This window comes from Rhinoderma darwinii, chromosome 2, assembly GCF_050947455.1.
Source record: "Rhinoderma darwinii isolate aRhiDar2 chromosome 2, aRhiDar2.hap1, whole genome shotgun sequence".
NCBI lineage: Eukaryota > Metazoa > Chordata > Amphibia > Anura > Rhinodermatidae > Rhinoderma > Rhinoderma darwinii.
Window position 1 is genome coordinate 310,165,664 of NC_134688.1, and position 16,085 is coordinate 310,181,748.

The 16,085-nt window shown below is 41.3% G+C and overlaps 1 protein-coding gene across 1 annotated transcript in view; it reads left to right on the top strand.

Moving 5' to 3' along the window:
* The window catches only part of PKP1 (plakophilin 1), a 443,197-nt gene that overhangs the window by 73,100 nt on the left and 354,012 nt on the right, over window positions 1-16,085 (top strand). Inside the window, exons 3-4 of the mRNA XM_075850634.1 lie at window positions 11,451-11,908; window positions 12,123-12,270. Coding sequence (XP_075706749.1) covers window positions 11,451-11,908; window positions 12,123-12,270 — 606 coding nt within the window. The remainder of the gene's footprint in view (window positions 1-11,450; window positions 11,909-12,122; window positions 12,271-16,085) is intronic.

Here is a 16,085-nt window from a genome sequence, read left to right on the forward strand (position 1 = left end):
GACCAGGAATGGGAGGGCCCAAACATATCTGCTGGAAGCAAGGGTGCCCATATTATGCCAGGACAATACTTCCCAGCAAAATTCCCCAAACTGCAAAGGTGCGGAATGTGGACCAAAAGGGGGATAAGAAAGGACTCCGGCCTGTGCAAAAAGGATTGTGTCACAGCGTAACACACATCTATGGATTATTTTATTCTTTTTTTTTTTTACCTCAACATTATGCCAACTGACTATGCCCCTTATATACTCTGCCTTGCTTAAATATGCCCACACATTATAAACGGTAAGACTCCAAACAAAACTACTACCAAGCAAAATCCACGCTCCAAAAGCCAAATGGCGCTACCTCCATTCTGAACCCTACAGCGTGCCCAAACAGTAGTTTACTTCCACATATATGGCACCGCCATACCCGGGAGAACCCTTTTAACAATTTTTGGGGTGTGTCTCTCCAGTGGCATAAGCTGGGCACGACATATTTGCCACTAAAATAGCATATCTAGGGAAAAATTTTAATTTTTACTTTGCACATTCCGCAGCGCAATCATTCATGGAAAAGACCTGTGGGGTGAAGATGCTCACTACACCCCTTAATAAATACCTTGAGGGGTGCAGTTTCCAAAATGGGTTCACTTCTCAGGGGTTTCTTTTATTACTTCACATCAGATCCTCTGCAATTGTGATACAATAATTTGTAAATTTCCAAATTAGGCCTCAATTTTACAAGGTACTGTTTCACTCCTGAGCCTGGTCGAATGTCCAGGAATAAGATTAGGGCCACACGTAGGGAGTTTCTAAAACCGGGAAACACAGCATAATAATAAGAGAGCGATCTTGTTATGGTGGCACAAGCTGGGCACCACATATTGACTTATCTATGGAAAAAAATCCTATTTTCACTCCAACATCGAGTGCACACCAATTTCTGCCAATCACCTGCGGGGTTTACATGTTCGCTACACCCCTAGGTGAATACCTTGAGGGGTGTAGTTTCCAAAATGGGGTCACTTCTGGGGGGATCCACTGTTTTGGCCCCACAGGGACTTTGCAAATGCGACTTAGCGCCCAGAAACCAATACAGCAAAATCTGTACTCCAAAAGCAAATGGCACTCCTTAATTTCTGAGCCCTACTCTGTGCCCAAACAGCAGTTTATGATCACATATGGGGTATTGCTGTACTCGGGAGAAATTGCTTTACAAGTGTTGGGGTTCCTTTTTTCCTTTATTTGTTGAGAAAATGATTTTTTTTAGGTAAAACTACGTCTTATTGAAGAAAAAGGATTTTTTTAAAATTTTCACTGCCCGATTCTATTAAAATCTTTGAAACACCTGTGTGGTCAAAATGCTCACTACAGCCCTAGATGATATCTTCAACGAGTGTAGTTTCATGATTGGAGTCACTTTTGAGGAGTTTCCACTGTATTGGTACCTTAGGAGCTTTTCAAACGCGACATGGTGTCAAGAAACCAATCCAGCAAAATCTGTGCTCCAAAAGCCAAATGGCGCTCATTCAATTTTTTTTAATCTTCACTGGCCATATCTAATAAAATCTATGAAACCTCTGTGGGGTCAAAATGCTCACTACACCCCTAGATGGATTCTTCAAGGGCTGTAGTTTCCTAAATGGAGTCACTTTTTTGGCTTTTTCACTGTTTTGGTCCCTCAGGGGCTTTGCAAATGCGTTGTGGCCTCCGCAAACCATTCCTGCTAAATTTGAGCTCCAAAAGCCAAATGGCGCTCTTTCCCTTCTAAGCCCTGCCATGTTTGCAAACAGCCGTTTATGATCAAATGTTGGGTCTTGTTTTACTCGGGAGAAATTGCTTTACAAATGTTGTGGTGCTTTTTCTCCTTTAGTCCTTGTGGAAATTAGAAAAAATTATCTAAACCTACATTTTGTTTGAAAGAATGTAGATATTTATTTTCACAGCCTACTTCCAATTTTTTTTTCCAAATTTCTGCAAAAAGCCTGCAGGGTCAAAATGCTCACTATACCCCTAGATAATTTCCTCAAGGAGTGTAGTTTCCAAAATGTGCTCACTTTTGGGGGATTTTCACTGTTTTGGCACTGCAGGAGCCTTTCAAACCTGACATGGTGCCTAAAATATTTTATAATAAAAAGGAGGCCCCCAAATCCTCTAGGTGCTCCTTTGATTCTGAGGCCTGTGCTTCAGTCCATAAGCATACTAAGGCCACACGTTGGATATTTCTAAAAACTGCAGAATCTGGTCAATAGATGTAGAGTTGCATTTTTCTGGTAAAACTTTCTGTGTTACAAAAAAAATAGATGTAAATTGAATTTCTGCAAAAAAAATGTGAAAATTTCACCTCTACTTTGCTTTAATTCCTGTGAGACGTCTAAAGGGTTAAGAAACTTTCTTGACATATGGGGGATGTTAATTAGCAACAATTTTGTGTGGTATTACTATCTGTCTTACAAGCAGATACATTTAAATTTAGAAAAATAAGTAAATACTGAATGTATCGAGCAAATTTTGCCAGTAATATAAAGTTCAATGTGCCACGAGAAAACAGTCTCAGAATCGCTTGGATAGGTAAAAGCATTCTGAAGTTATTACCACATAAATTGAAACATGTCAGATTTGAAAAAATTGGCTGTGTCCTTAAGGCCAAAACAGGCTGTGTCATTAAGGGGTTAATAATAGTTTTAATCCACCTTGCTAGAGCGGACTTACTTGCCCATTTCCCCTTGTTTGGGCCTTGAAATGGCAAAAATAAGTCTTCTGACTACCTGAAGATTGGAGACATCTGAAGGTAAATCAGAATGGTCCTCTTTACATACAGAAGATGCAGATCCGGAGATGTATCTTGTTGAGAGAGGACTGAAAGGACAATCTCCTGATTGATATAGGAAACTAAGGGTACTTTGGGTAGGAACCCTGGTATGGTCCTAAGAACGACATCCTCAGGTAAAATCCTCAAATCTGTTTTTTTTTTAGTACGGATTTTGTAGTTTACTTAGCAATCACTTCAGCGAGAAGAATATCAGGAAGAAGGTTTTTAAAGACAAATTTCTCAGAGAAGCTTTTTGGAGAGGTTCAAAGAGAGCTGAGCACAAATGCTTTATAACTATAGGCAAGTCCCAAGATGGCAAAGGATTGTGAAATGTTGGTATTAACGTATTAATTCCTTTCATGAACCTAGTTACTAAAGGTTGATGAGAGAAGATACTGTAAAGGATCTGCCAGGCACAGCTTCGGGGTTAACTCCCAGAATTAATCAGTCAGCACCTGAGGCTACATCCCTGAGACTGACTCCTGCTTCCACCACTGTGGCTGGCAGGCTTAGGAGTGGGAGAGCCTATCGTAACCTGGCCAGACTCAGCTAGCTCCCGCCCTCGGTCTATTTAAGCCTGCCCTTCCTGTCCCTCTGTGCTGGTTATTCTTTTCTTGTGGTTCCTGGCCCAGCTACAGCTCCTGCTATTTTTGATCCTGCTCCATACAGACCCTGGCTTACCGACTACTCTTCCTCTCTTCGTTTTCTACCTCGCGCACTCCTGGCTTGACTCGGCTCGTTCACCACTCTGGTTGCTCACGGTGTTGTCGTGGGCAACTGCCCCTTTTCCTTGCTTGTGTTCCTTTGTATGTTTTGTCGTGTTTGTCGTGCACTTACTGAGCGCAGGGACCGCCGCCCAGTTGTACCCCGTCGCCTAGGGCGGGTCGTTGCAAGTAGGCAGGGACAGAGTGGCGGGTAGATTAGGGCTCACTTGTCCGTCTCCCTACCCCACGCAATTACAGATACCTTTTGAAAGGCCATTAATCGCAGCTATATGTACTTTCAGAGTATTTTACTTCAGTCCCCTTTTATGACCTTCTAGTAGGAACTGTAGAATTGCTGACACCTCCCTTGGAGATTTGGAATTTATGATACACCAGGAGGAGAATATAGAATATAGTCTGGTGTAGACTCTCAAGGTGCTGGTTTTTCTGGATGCTAAAAGGGTATCTACAACGTCATCAGAGAGAACCTTAGCTATTAGGAAGACCCGCTCAGTCTCCATGCCGCTAGGTAAGCTGGATCTGGATGATATAATCACTTCAGACGTAGCAAGTGCCCTCTCAGAGGAAGTTTCCACAATCTGCCTATCGATAATTCTAACACAGGAGGAAACCAGGCCCTCCTGGGCCAGTATGGAAGTATGGCAATGGCTTCTTCTCTCTAGTCGCGTATTATCCTCAGGATCCAGGAAATTAGACCTATATGAAGACCTTCTCCCATGAAACGAACAGATAGTCTATAGCTACAGGATGATCCTTCCTGTAACGGGAGCACAATTCCTTGGTCCTGGATTTGTACTTTGTAGCCATGGCATCTAGCTGTGGCATGTCCATCTTGTTGGGAATCTAGAGAATATTTCCTGTTTGAGACTCCTCTCTCCCGGGTGTAGGAAATTCCGGCGGAGTCAATCCATTTTGGTATTGAGAGTGCCCCTGACGTGGCTGAAATAGATGTTAGGTTATTTTTTGCCTATGTCATGACCTGCTTGCACTCCTTGGCTAACTCAGAACTCTTGGTGCCGCCTTGTTTGGTGAGGTAAAACACAGATGGAAGATTGTTTGACTGTACTTGTAGATCTTAAAGTTGTAAGAGATGATGCAAATGCAACAAAGCTTGTTTAATAGCTCTGATGTCTTTCATATTCGATGAGAGATTCTCTTCTCTTGATGACCACTTCTTCTGCACCCAATGTGTCCCTATATAAGCACCCCAACCCAAGGTAGAAACACCCATAGTGAGGACTATTGGGTGGGATGCCATGAGTGTGACCGACCATTTTGCAGGCGACAGGTTGTCAGCGACCACCTGAGATCCCGTTTTTTACTTCTGTACGTACTGGCATCCGTGCATCTAAGCCTTGGGATTCTTGTTCCATGATCTAAGAATTCGCTCCTGGAGGACCCGAATATGAGCTTTCGCCCAACACACCACTTTTTTTTAAGGAAGTGAGGAACCCTAGGACCTTCATGGCGAAGTGTATTGAGCTGTATTGAAGGCTTAGAATATTTCTGATAGCTTGAAGCATATTCAGAATTCTTTCTTCTGTCAGTAATAGCTTCATCTTTTTGGTATCTGTGATGAAATCCAGGCAAAGAATAGAAATAGAGGCAGCACTCCAATGGTCAAAAAAGGGATTTTTATTCACCCATTTGTGCAATAGAATGCAACGTATCAGCTGCTCAATGCAGCCTTTGTCAAGCTTGATGGCTGCAGGGTGAGTAATCCCGACGGTCCGCAGCCATAGATGTTAGACCTACAATTTGAGGACATGGGATTATAAAAGGACCTTATGGATAAAAAGGCTAAGGGTGTACTTAAACGAACTTGGGAGGCCAGCAGCTCTCAAACCAAGTATTGCTGCGACATTTATGGCAAGATCTTTAAAGATTTGGATGGATCAACTAGAAGATCATCTAAGATCCAAAACTCCAAGTGACCAGAGTTTAGTCCCCATGCCAGAACTTCAGAGGGCAGTGGATTTCATTTCTGATGCTTCGGCTGATTCTATCATGCTGGAATGGCCTCTCTCTCTAATTCTGCCAAAAGAGTTATCTGGCTTAGTTCCTGGGCAGGAGACACGGTGTCCAAATCTAGGTTATTTTCCATAGCCTGTGAGAGTGATAGATTATTCGGCTCTGGGCTAGACTATATCCTGGAGAAAGCCTTGGACAGGAAAAAGGGGTTTCCTTCTGAAAGCCGTTTCTTCCAGGAAAAACGGCCCTTTCGGAACCAGAGGAGAAACCCTCAGGAGGTTAAGAAAAGAGAAGGTAATCCAAGATGGCAAAATCAGAGGCAGAAAAACAGGGTTTATGTTTAATGCCAACGTTGGAGAAGGCCTCTCCAGAAATAATCAATGACTCCAGGGAATTTGTGGGAGGCAGATTAAAATTCTTCTCCCATACGTGGTCAGGGATTTCTTCAAGTTCATGGATATTAAATATTGTATCTCCGGGTTATCCACTACTTGGACGATCTATTAATCTCAGCAGAATCTCATCAAAGATTAAGTAGTCATCTAAAGATGACCCAACAGCTTTTGTCATCCCTGGGCTGGCTGATCAACCTACAGAAATCTGTCCTGACACCAGAGCAATCAAAGATATTTCTGGGGATTCTCAAGTCCAAACTTTGTTTCTTCCAAGAGAAAAGAGAAATGTTCTACTCCAGACGGTCACTTCCTTCATTTATCGAACATCGGCTTCTATAAGAGAGAAAATGTCAGTGTTGGGGTTACTAACCTCTTCCATCATTCAAGCAGTCAGATGGGTCCAGACGCACCTGAGAATTCTCCAGCACTTCCTTTTGTCATGCTGGGACAAGAAGCAGGAATCTCTAAATCGCAAGAGGAGGATTCCTTTCCAGGCAATACAATCTCTGATGTGGTGGACACAAGAAGGAAATTTATCAAGAGTTGTCCCGTGGTCACAGAGGTACCCAGTAGTCATAACTACAGATGCCAGTCAGTCTGGATGGGAAGCCCATTCAAGTCAAACATGGTCTAAGGATCATGGAACCTCTCTCTAACAAAAGCTTCATCAAACTTAAGAACACTAACTGCAGTCTGGGAAGCTCTGAAAGCCTTAGTATGTCTACTAAAGGGCAAAGGCATCTGGATATTTTCAGACAATGTCCCTACATTAGCATACCTGAACAAGCCAGGAGGAACGAGAAGCCGGCTCCTTTGTCAGGTATCAGATCAAATCTATATCTGGACAGAGCAAAATGTTCTATCTCTAACAGCTATACATCTAAGAGGAACAGAAAATCAGGTAGCAGACTACCTGAGCAGACAGACCTTGTTTCCAGGAGAGTGGAGTGGTGTCTAAATCTGCAGATATTCAAAGACCTTATCAGAAGATGTGGACAGCCGGAGATGGATCTATTCGCAGACAGGAAGAGCAGGAAGGTAATTAAGTTATTTTCCCTGTCCTACGAGGTCAATCCGTCAGGAGTAGATGCCCTGTCTCAAACCTGGAGGGGAAAACTCCTATATGCCTTTCCTCCATTTTCTCTCATCCCCAGGCTACTGAAGAAGGTGTTGCCCCATATTGGCCCAAGAGGTCATGGTTTCCACTATTACTGAGGATGTCGCAAAAAGCCCCCTGGTATCTACCTCCCAGGCGGGACTTGCTGTTCCAGAGTCCAATTCTTCACCCAGAGACGAACCAACGTCATCTTACAGCTTGGATGTTGACTGGAATATGTTGATGGAGAAGGGCCTTTCAAAAAAAGTGGTAGATACATTATTGAAGGGCAGGAAAAAGGTCACCTCCAAGATTTACAACCGGGTTTGGAGAACCTTCCTCTCCTTCCTGAAGCGAACCTCTTAACGGATTATTTTCTCCAACCCAAGATATCCACTACCCACTATATTAGGCTTAAGAGCCAGTACCTTGAAAGTCCATACTGCAGCTCTCAGTATCTTCCTGGATCAGAGGCTAGCAGATCATCCGTGGGTTAGGAGATTCTTCAGAGCAACTTCTTGTATCGCGGCTCCAATTGTTTCTAGAGTCCCTGCTTGGTATCTGAATTTGGTACTAACAGCACTTACCAGACATCCTTTTGAACCAATTCAGGATGCTTCCGTGAAATTCCTAACCCTGAAGACGGTTTTTCTTCTAGCAATAACATCTGCTCGCAGAGTTGGAGAAATACAATCCTTCTCATCTTCTCCTCCCTATTTGAACATCCTGGAAGATAGAATCACTCTAATGCCCTTACCATCTTTTCTTCCGAAAGTAGTGTCCAGACTTCATTGTCCGCAAGAGATATCCCTTCCTTCTTTCTGCTCTTGCCCGAAGAATGAAAAGGAGGCGGGATTTCATACGTTGAAGATGTATCCTCACCTATCTAGACAACAAACTTTCAGATGTCAAGAGCAATTGTTAATTCAGTACCACGGCAAAAACCGAGGTCGCAAGGCAAGCAAGATTTCTTCTTTTTTTTTTTTCTTTTTTTTAAAGATTTCTATTTTAAGATGGATCACGGAAGCTATCTCCCATTCCTACAAAGTGATGGAGAAGTCTCCTCCTTTGCTGCTTAAAGCTCATTCAACCAGAGCTGTTTCTACCTCGAGCAAATTTGTAATGCTGCGACATGGTCTAGTGCAAATACTTTTTTTAAACACTATAGATTTGATGTAATGTCCAACCAGGACCTTAGCTTTGGCCGCAAAGTTTTACAGGCCGTTGTTCCGTCCCGTCCCCCCCTAGAAAAAAATCTATGTTAATCCTCCTGGTGGTACCACGACAGCACTGGGTTTTTTCCCCGCCCTTTTCGATAAATTTATTTGAAGAATATTAGGATTCTTAGCCTGTATGTTATCAAGTCTCTGATATTAACTGGAGAGGGTAAGGAGGAGGGGAAATTTAAACGGCTCCCTGTTGTTTCCTGTCCTGTTGGAGTTGGGGAATCCCCCCTGGTGGTGCTGTCGTGGAGGTTAAAGGAAAATCAAATTACCGGTAAGTAATAATCATTTTTGCAATAAACATTAAAATAAGTCTTAATACATTAATTATACACATATTTGGTATCATCGCGAGCGTACTTACAAATTTATAGCGTTCTTTATAATGTTTACACTGTTATAAAATAAATACTACTTGCTTTCACTTATTAATGTGAGGCACGAGGTATTATGAATTTTGAACCTCCATGTGACTCACATTAATAGTAATTAACCCCATCATGTACTTCACACATTAACCCAATGTTGTACATTATGGCTGTGAGGAACATGATGGGGTTAATTACTATTAATGTGAGGCACATGGAGGTTCAAATTTCATCACACCACGTACCTCTCCAGAAAATGGAAGAACCTTTTGTTTTTTATTATTTTTGCCAAAATATTGCGTTGGCATCGCAATACTACACAAAGTATCGGTATCGAAGGCCAAATTCTAGTATCATGACAACCCTACCCTGGGCTGTCTGCCCATATATGGTATGTTAATCGTTAACATCCCAGGGAATCCCTGTAACGTTATCCAAGGGGCATCCCCCTTCTCATTTTCCCCTTGAATGCTGCGGTCATCTTTGATCTCCACTGATATCCCCTTAAATGCTGTGATCAGATGTTTCTCTGATCTCCACCATTAGAGTGGGGCTGCGGCTGTGTAATACAACTATTGCCCCGCTCCTGACAACAAGTGTCCACGAGCGGTCAGCAAGAGGTAATGTGGCCGGCGCTGCACTAATGAGACATTGAAGACCTTACATTGGGGTGTTTTGCAGTGCGCCCGCGATGTTCCCCTTCTTCAGTCCCGCCACTCATTAGCGCAGCGCCGGTCACATTACCTCATGCTCACCACACGCACGCTTGTCAGAAGAGGGGCAATGGCTATATTACACAAGCGTAGCCCTGCTCTGGCTACATCCATGTGTTACTATTGTAACACATGAATGTAGCCAGAGCAGGGCTGTGGTTGTGAGCTGTGCGGCAGCACTGCTTAGTATCTAAATACATTAATTAACGGTATTGAACCGTTTGAGGGTGCGTGGCACAGAAATGGTATTGATATTTTGATGCATCTTGCAACCCTAATTTGGTCACTATCTATAGGGGACACTGGAGCGTTCTCTAAAGATGTAGCCGTCTTTACCTGATCTTTTATCGTATTAAATAATCAGTGGCTAGATCCCTTATCTTGACTTTTTCAATGACTTTTCAATGACTTTTGTTGTGTGATATCAAGCTGCAGCAAGTTATCAGAGTCAAGTTAAAGATGGCTACATCCATACATGGGCACTATCTATGTGGGCACTGACACTTTGTGTGGGCACTATGGCACTTTATATGGCAACTTAATATGTGGGTTCTGTGGCACTATCTGCAGTGAGCACTGGCACTATGTGGGCACTGGTAATATCTATGTGGGCACTATTTACAGTGGGCACGATCTACAGTGGGCATTGCAGCATTATCTACATGGGCATTGTGGTGTTTTTAGGGGGTTGGGAGAAAACAATCCTGACAAATGAATTCATACTTTTTTTTTTTAACGCAAATGAAAAACTGATTACAAACGTTCATTAAAAAGTCAGACGGACTTGAAATGAAAATTTGGAAACACACTGATGCAAAACGGTCATGAAAAACTGGTAGTTGATCAATTTTGAATGGCCTTCTTTTTGACTGTCGTGTGAATATAGCCTAAGGTTCTGTTCACATCTGCATGGAAGGCTTCGTTCAAAGAATTATTTTTCCGGTCAATGACACCCCAAGGGAACACAATAGACCCCATTGGAAGTATGCAGGTTCAGTCGGGTGCCGTTGGCATCTGTCGTGTGACGGATCTGGAATTGCGTCATAGTTTCCATTCGAAACAAAAACCACGATTCAATTGTAAACATAGTCTTAGGCCTCATGCACACAAACTTATTTTTTTCCTCCCGTAAATACTGGCGTAAATACAGGTCCTTGGTCACACGTATTGCACCAGTATTTACAGACCCGTGCCCATAAATACGGTTCCGGTGTCACCAGTATTCCACCGGTATTTACGGGCACGTTTTCGCTGCAAAATTGCACTGCACTAATCGGCAGCCCCTTCTCTCTCTCAGTGCAGGATAAAGAGAAGGGGCAGCCCTTTCCGTAGTAAAAGAAATTCATACTTACCCGGCCTTTGTCTTGGTGATGCGTCCCTCTTTCGACATCCAGCCCGCCGTCCCTGGATGACGTGGCAGTCCATGTAATTGGCCTGTGATTGGCTGCAACAGTCACATGGGCTGAAACGTCATCCCGGGAGGCCGGACTGGAGGAGGAAGCAGGGAGTTCTGGTTAAGTATGAACTTCTATTTTTTTTTACACGTTGATCTATATTGTGATCGGTAGTCACTGTCCAGGGTGCTGAAAGAGTTACTGCCGATCGTTTAACTCTTTCAGCACCCTGGACAGTGACTATCCCCTGACGTCACCTAGCAACGCTCCCGTAATTACGGGTGCACACACGTAGTCATCCGTAATTACGGGAGCCCCATAGACTTCTATGGGCCTGCCCGTGCCGTTATTACGGCCTGAAATAGGACATATTCTATATTTTTCAACGGCACGGGCACCTTCCCATAAGCATACGGGGAGGTACCCGTGGCCAATAGAAGTCTATGGGTCCGTAATTACGGCCCGTGATTACGGGCGTTTTTACGTTCGTGTGCATGGGGCCTTATAGGCTCCATAAACTTTTTATTGGAAACCTGTGTACATGGTATAGTTTATAGTAAGGCAAGATACGTTTTTCCAAACTTTTAAATATTTTGTGTTTATCTCAATAAAACATTTTGGCCAGGAAAAGTAAAAATATATGTACAGCTACATTAACTATTTTGAATAGGGCTTTTGAACAATGTGAAATGCTTTTGTATGTTTGTTTAGCTGTCTAAAATTAAGAAAAAATTAACTTTAATATCTGTTTCTTCCCTTACTTGTGTGAAGCCTCAGTACAGTGGGACTCTCAAGAAGGAGAACAAGCGCTTCAGCTCACAAAGTCAATTTGACAATTGGGGCAGACAACAGTATATTTCTATGGGAAGTCCAATTAGTCCAGGAAATGATCCTGGCCAAATGCAAACCCTGAAAAGCAGTCGAAGTGAGCCTGACCTCACCGGTCCAAATGTGAGAGCTACACTGAGGCACCAGAACCTCTATAATGCACAGAACCAGTATCCTCAGCAGCGACGATCTGGAAGGGGAGGTATACAGAACTCAAGTTTCTACAGTCATCAAAGTGCACAGCAATGGAAGCAAATGGGAGTTCCACCAACACGTACACCTTCTTCCATCTCTGCTACACAACAGCAGACACAGCAGCAATTTCACAGCACAATGCAGAGAAATGATGCATGCTATAATCAGAAGCAAGAAAACTGTGGAGGCCAACAAATGCCATCCAGGTTAGTGGGTGAAAGTTAGTCACTTCAAACTATTTCTCTCTTTCATTTAGTTGTTGTTTCTATTCCCTCTTCCGCTATATTCCACTCTTACTCTTTCTATATATTAGGAAAACAAGTTTAAGCCAATCCAGCTTTAAATCAGTTGTAAGAAGCAGAAGTGCTATGCTGTGTCACAGCACTTTCAATTACTATTTATTTATATTGCTTATTGCAGGATGGATTCCCGAGATGATTTTGATGGCACTTCTATGACCATAGAGCGAGCAGTGGAGTTTCTTGCAGGTCCAAATGATAAATACCAGACATCTGGAGCAAACTACATACAACATACTTGCTATCAAGATGAAAATGCGAAGAGCCTGGTATGTCTTGACTAGTTAACATATATCTAAGCGTAGAGAAAACAAACAGTCAGAGCTTCTTAGGTTCCCGTCCCAAGTGGCAACGGAGTGATGGGGACCATCCGGTTGTCAATTTAATCATAAATCGGCATATCCCTAAGATGAACTGGCTGATTGTGGGCGATCAGAGGAGGATTGCAGGGGAATGGGGTCATCTGCAAGATAAAATAAACTGCTGGAATCAGGGAAGCCTGAGGACATGACAGGTCCTCTTTAAGTCTACTAATCATCTGTGAACTACTGACAGAAAGTCAGTGTTGTCTATAGTCCAGCAGAAAAGGACATTTAGAAATCTTCTGATTTAGCAATTATGTGTTAGCATATGCTGCTACATATGAGATATATATATATATATATATATATATATATATATATATATTTTATTTTTTTTAAATAATACAGACAAATAGATATGAGAGATAGATGGAACACCATTTTAAATCTTCATAAAAAGATGAGTAACTTAGAGTTCATAGTTAAATAATTTGATGTATTTTTCTACACTCTGGAGTTTATTTCCTTTGTTCACTGACTTTCTGTAAACATATGCAGTGTGGGGGCCAGATCCATTTTTATAGTGATGTAATAGTAAAACAGTTGCTGTGTGACACTTTTGGAGACCTAATTTGACTTGGGCAGTGAACTACAATGACCAGCAAACATCATTGCTGACCTCAGCCATGGGTGGCATTTTGGTCCAAAGGGCCCAGAATGCTTGAAATGTGGGACACGATTGTCAAATAATGATGCCATCATTGTAGCTAATCATCTGTCAACCATACTATGTTCTGAATGTTATAAAGAAAATGACTCAAAATAAATGTATATTGTATGGTAGAAGGTTGCAGAATATGAAGTACTGTGTCTGTCTGGGGAGAAACCTAGCTATCCCCTTCCTAATTTATTAAAGAGGGTACTTCATCGGGTATGGTTTTTGGTCCAGTGGCCAAATTTTGCGGACCACTTATTGTAGTAGCTGCTGCAGTGTGAACTGTGACCATATTATTGTTATTTTAGAATGCTTGGTATGCCCCAACAAGTACTTCTATGGGTATGTATGTTTTAGTTAGAAGTAACGTTGGGTGAGATTTACTTTACAAGCAAAATGCAACAGAATTCTGTCTCAAAATGCTCCCAAAAATATGGCATGCACTAAATGTAATATGTTTTTTGACACTTTTTATGCAACTATATCGTTTTGAAAAGTGTCTAGAAAAGGGGACGTGATGTGTCCTAAAATGTTCCACATTTATTAATGGCATGCACAATATTTTGGGCATAAAATGAAGTGGCTTAAAGGGGTTTTCCCATCAGACATTTATGACATATCGAAAATGTATAGGAGGAAACCTCCAGCTCACCTTAGGGCAAATGGACTTCCAATGCCTCCTGCGCACGGATCTTCGTGTCGGCACACGTTGATAGAAGTGTAGAAAGTAGTGGATGAGATCCAGCGCACAATGTATGCAAAAATGATCCAATGGTGGGTTTAAAATGGAATCTGGTTCCAATTTTATTTGAATGAAAGTAAAAACCGGGAGACAAACTTCCCACAGCGGGTAAGATGGATGTATTGAAGAAGAAATAGGTGTGTAGCCTACGCGTTTCAGACGGAGTCCTCGTCCTTAGTCATGGCTGAAAGAATGAAAAGTTTGACAGTCGGGGTTGGAGCTATATCCGGTTCTATGCAGGTGAATTTAATTGCGGTTCAAAGGAGTGAACATATGAAACGCAACAGTACAATTGGTATGTGAACAGTATATATGTTTCTCAACTCTCGCATATCGTAGTGAACAACTCGGTATGAATTATATGCCATAGATGAAATACTGACAAAGAAGGGAAGGAATAACAATATGTATAAGCCCCTTGTCATGTCGTCATTCGTTTAAGACGCACTATAGTCGAGGCAAGTAGCATCATAATCTACGCTTGATAAGATGATGTTTTATCAGCGTGATTTATAATATGAATATTCAAGTGTCAGATTTATAATTTACAGAAGAGAAAATGTATATAGTTGATCTAAAACGATAATGTTGAATTGAATTAGAACCGGAGATAAGTCCTGCTTGAATAAAAACGCCCCAACTTGTCATGCGTATTATGTTGGAGTGAAAAGATGGTGTGAATAAGGTACAAAAGAGAGAATTTAAAATAGATTAAAAGTGACAAACATTGATGTATATATCAGTAGGTCTATAATGGACTAATGGTCAGATGTAGCATGTCACATATCGCATAAACAAACAGAACAAACGGAGACCCTGAATGTGTATCAATTGATAGGTTTCGGAGCAAATAAAAACCCAAAAAATTTAGTCTACCAAAGAATGTTGGTTGTGTTTTATAGGGCATGAGCGATAGATAAAAATTCGTTAGTGTATTAATAATATGACCAAAGAATGCGATATATCGCATTGTATATAGAACTATAAAGTCATAAGCCCACAGCCGTTAATTATGATAACCTAGGAAACCAAATCCATAGAATTTAGGTCAATGATATAACGATGTGACCAAAGCATAGATAAAAGGCAACGATGTAAATCCCATAACCACTATAATTAGGGAGAGATACAAAAAATGGGAATATTTATTGTATAGTTATATATTTCCTCCAAGAATTTGGAACATGAATTTTTGGATTAGTACTCCGATCTCTTGTCAACTTAATATATTTGATATTTATATGTGTTATATAGAACAGTGTTTATAGTTCGTATAAATACCAACGGATAAACAATGTTTGTCCATCGGGCATTGGAATGTTGGCACATGATTTGATAGAGAATAAAAAGAAGAAAGAAAAGAACTCGCATTGGTGTATAGAAAAAATGTGTGTAAATCTGATTATTTAAGTTGATAATGGATGCTCATGATTTTCATATTGCTCATGTATTGGTGATAAACTGAGCATGATTATAATTAAGATGCTAATTACCAACTGTCTACTTTGAGTTGTTAATATGTAATGTATTTCGTACTTTTCATTTATTCCATGGCTATCAAGTATGAACTGGAACAATGTGTTACAAATAGATCGTTTGAAGCCGTTTTAATAGTGAAACATAAGATCCTTTCTCAAATTTAAACCATGGGGATGTCTCGTATTGAGACGGAAAATCCAGAAGGCTTCTCTTCCCAAAATTTTATGCTTCAAGTTTCCTCCCCGTTTTGGTGAATTAACCTTTTCGATGGCATAACATTTCAAGGAATCAGTTGATCTATTGTGATGATTGACAAAGTGTTTGGCTGCACTAGAGATATTCAAGATATTAGGGTTTCTGATATACCCTAGATGTTCCAAAAATCTTACTTTGAACTTACGGTTCGTGCAGCCAATATACTTTAAATTGCAAATTGTGCATTCAAGAATATAGATCACTGATTCACTGTTGCAATTAATGTAATTCTTAATGGGGAAACTGTGGGTGTCTGAGGAATCACAAAATTTTTTTTTTGTCGGGAAGGCATAGGTACATGTTTTACATGGATGTACACCACATCTGAAAAATCCCTTATGTTCCATCCACATGCTTGTGCGTATGTCTGGTCTCAACATAGAAGGGGCCAAAGCATTTCCTATAGTGGAAGCTTTACGGGCGACTATTTTGCAACCTTCTTTCAAAATGTCATCTAGAATTGGATCGTCCTTGAGAATAGATATACGATTATTGATAATCTCTTTGATTGCTGCAAACTGATTACTGTATTGGAGTACAATAACTGGTTTACTGCTATCTACTGCTTTATATTTGACTGTATCAGTAAGT